This window comes from Dryas octopetala, chromosome 9 (assembly GCF_963921425.1).
Source record: "Dryas octopetala chromosome 9, drDryOcto1.1, whole genome shotgun sequence".
Classification (NCBI taxonomy): Eukaryota; Viridiplantae; Streptophyta; class Magnoliopsida; order Rosales; family Rosaceae; genus Dryas; species Dryas octopetala.
Window position 1 is genome coordinate 10,356,576 of NC_141374.1, and position 2,482 is coordinate 10,359,057.

Consider the following 2,482-nt stretch of genomic DNA (forward strand, 5'->3'; position numbering starts at 1 on the left):
TATATCACCATGCCAGTAAAAAATGCACAAAATCTTGAATCCCTAGACCCAGCAAAGATTTCATATATATATATATATATATATATATTCCTCAAAGGACGTACACATCTTAATTTCTAATTAATTTTAAAGAGAGACAGAGGTGTAAAGTACTCGTGGACACACCTAAACAGATATTGGAGAAGAAGATTTGAAGCTTTAAACATGGATTATATTCCCTCCATATTCCAATTTGACCAAGCTTTAGAACAAGATGATCTATTGCAGTACTCTTGCATTCCCTGGCTTGAACACACAATCCAAGACAATTATCAGCTCCCACTGACTCCCTCTCAGGATGGTCGTGACCTCTCTAATTGCAAGCCAAACTTTTGTCAGAAGCGTAAAGTATCAATCACTTTTGGTGATCAAATTGATGATCAACCCCCCAAGGAGAACAAGAAGGTCAAGAAGATCATGCATAGAGATATTGAAAGACAAAGAAGACAAGAAATGGCTACCCTTTATGCATCTCTACGATCCCAACTCCCTGTTGAATATCTCAAGGTACAATTTCCTCCAATATCATGTCAAATTTTGATATAAACTATTAGGGAATGAGCTAGAACCCTACAATATTCAGATACGATTCCAAAAGTTCTGATTTACAATATTACATATAAGATACCAGACTGTATGAATTTTAATATTTGTGAATGAGAATCGTATTCTAAGGGTTTTGAGTCTTTTGACTTACCAAAATTTTTTTATATCCTCCAGTTTTGGGTTTGAGATTAGCATTTTGATATATCATGTACTTCAGGGAAAGAGGTCTATATCCGATCATGTGCACCAGGCAGCAAATTACATAAAACATCTACAAAACAATATTCAAGAGCTGCATGATAAGAAGGATGAACTGAAAAGATCGTGCAATAATCCATGCTCTCTGAGTAATAGTACTCCTGCAGTACCCGAAAATTCACAATGTCCGGTGTCGGATTCTGTGGTGGTTAGACCTTGCAGGGCAGGAGTGGAGGTGGTTGTGAATACTCCCTTGAATCAAGAGCTTCCTCTTTCAAGAGTGCTCCGCATTCTTATTGGAGAAGGCCTTGGTATAGTGAGCTGCATCTCAACACAAGTAAATGAAAGGTTACTTCACACGATTGAATCTGAGGTATGTTGTAATCGAATATATGCCTTGTTACATATCAACCTTAATTACTTAGGGATTCGACCACAATTTCTTTTCTCTTGATTAATTAGGTAATATTTTCTTGTCAAATATCTGATATATTATATTGTCAGACGTTTGTACCAGCTGATTTATTTGAGTGAGAAAATTACAGATTTAGTCCAGTTATTTTATACTAGTTCAATTTTGGTCCACAATCTTTTTTAAGTTCTGTTTTGGTCCACTAATTGTTTGACTTGTTCAATAAAGGTCCAGATTTGTTTTCTCAAATTTGGCCTGCTTTTTACCCTATCAAATCTCACCCAAATTCAGCAAATATATACTTGTTTTAAAGCTATGCATTTCTTCTTTACAACCATATAAAGATCATTCAAATTGGAGTTCTAAAACTCAAGATAATTGACCCTAAAGTAGGGTACCTAAAACTGCCAATTTTTCAAATTTCACCAAATCTCAATTCTCTTAGATTATAATACTCCAAATTTGTTTTTATGACTAAGAAATGATGAAATATAACTTATACTTCAATTATAATTGAAGAAAACACAACCCAAAAGATTTAAAGTCACAAATCTGGACCTTTATTGAACAAATGAAACAATTAGTGGACCAAAACAGAACTTAAAAAAGATCGTGGACCAAAATTGAACTAGGTATAAAATAAGTGGACCAAATCTGTAATTTCCTCTATTTGAGTCATTGATCGACCACATTGTCTGGCAAAGAAACGTTACCTTGTGTTAATTATATATCAACCATATAGGCCCCTCTCATAATTAGTATGTATGTAAACAGGTGAGTGATGGGAGAAGCATTGATGTGTCTGAGCTCCAACAGAGATTGAATACAAATTAAGTACTGATGAGCCTGCTGCTGGCTTCAAATAAGGTGTTGGGATCAGTAGTATTGATTTTTTTCCCTGTCGATCTTTGGCCTTCCCGGCACCTCATCATGTGGCCTGGTACTGGAAATATGCTTTTTGACTGTTTTGCAAAAGCTGTTGAAGATCAGAGAAATCATCGTACATCGATTATGTCAATAATTTGATCGATGATTTTCAAAGTTTTTAGGGTCTCCTTTTGGTATCATTCTCGATCGGTTACTGTTTTTTGTTTTTATTTATGGTATTCCATAGATAGAACTGTGAAGAAATTTTTTGAAACAGTGTTTGAATCATGAACCAAATGAGACCTTACTTTTTCAAATTAATGGTAGTAGCTAGTTCAGCTTGGAAAAACGCCTTGTAAGCTCCATTAGCGCATTATCACATATGTGAAAGAATTACTATATATGCTACTGTCAGAGGTT

The 2,482-nt window shown here is 34.9% G+C and overlaps 1 protein-coding gene across 1 annotated transcript; it reads left to right on the forward strand.

Annotated features, from left to right (window-relative positions):
- The first annotated feature begins 201 nt into the window (after positions 1–201).
- Positions 202–2,029, forward strand: LOC147273924 (basic helix-loop-helix (bHLH) DNA-binding superfamily protein). The gene is made up of 3 exons (XM_086228286.1): positions 202–546; positions 803–1,156; positions 1,970–2,029. The coding sequence occupies exons 1-3, from the start codon at positions 205–207 to the stop codon at positions 2,027–2,029; spliced, it is 756 nt and encodes a 251-aa protein (XP_086084412.1). The 5' UTR covers positions 202–204.
- Positions 2,030–2,482: the final 453 nt, after the last annotated feature.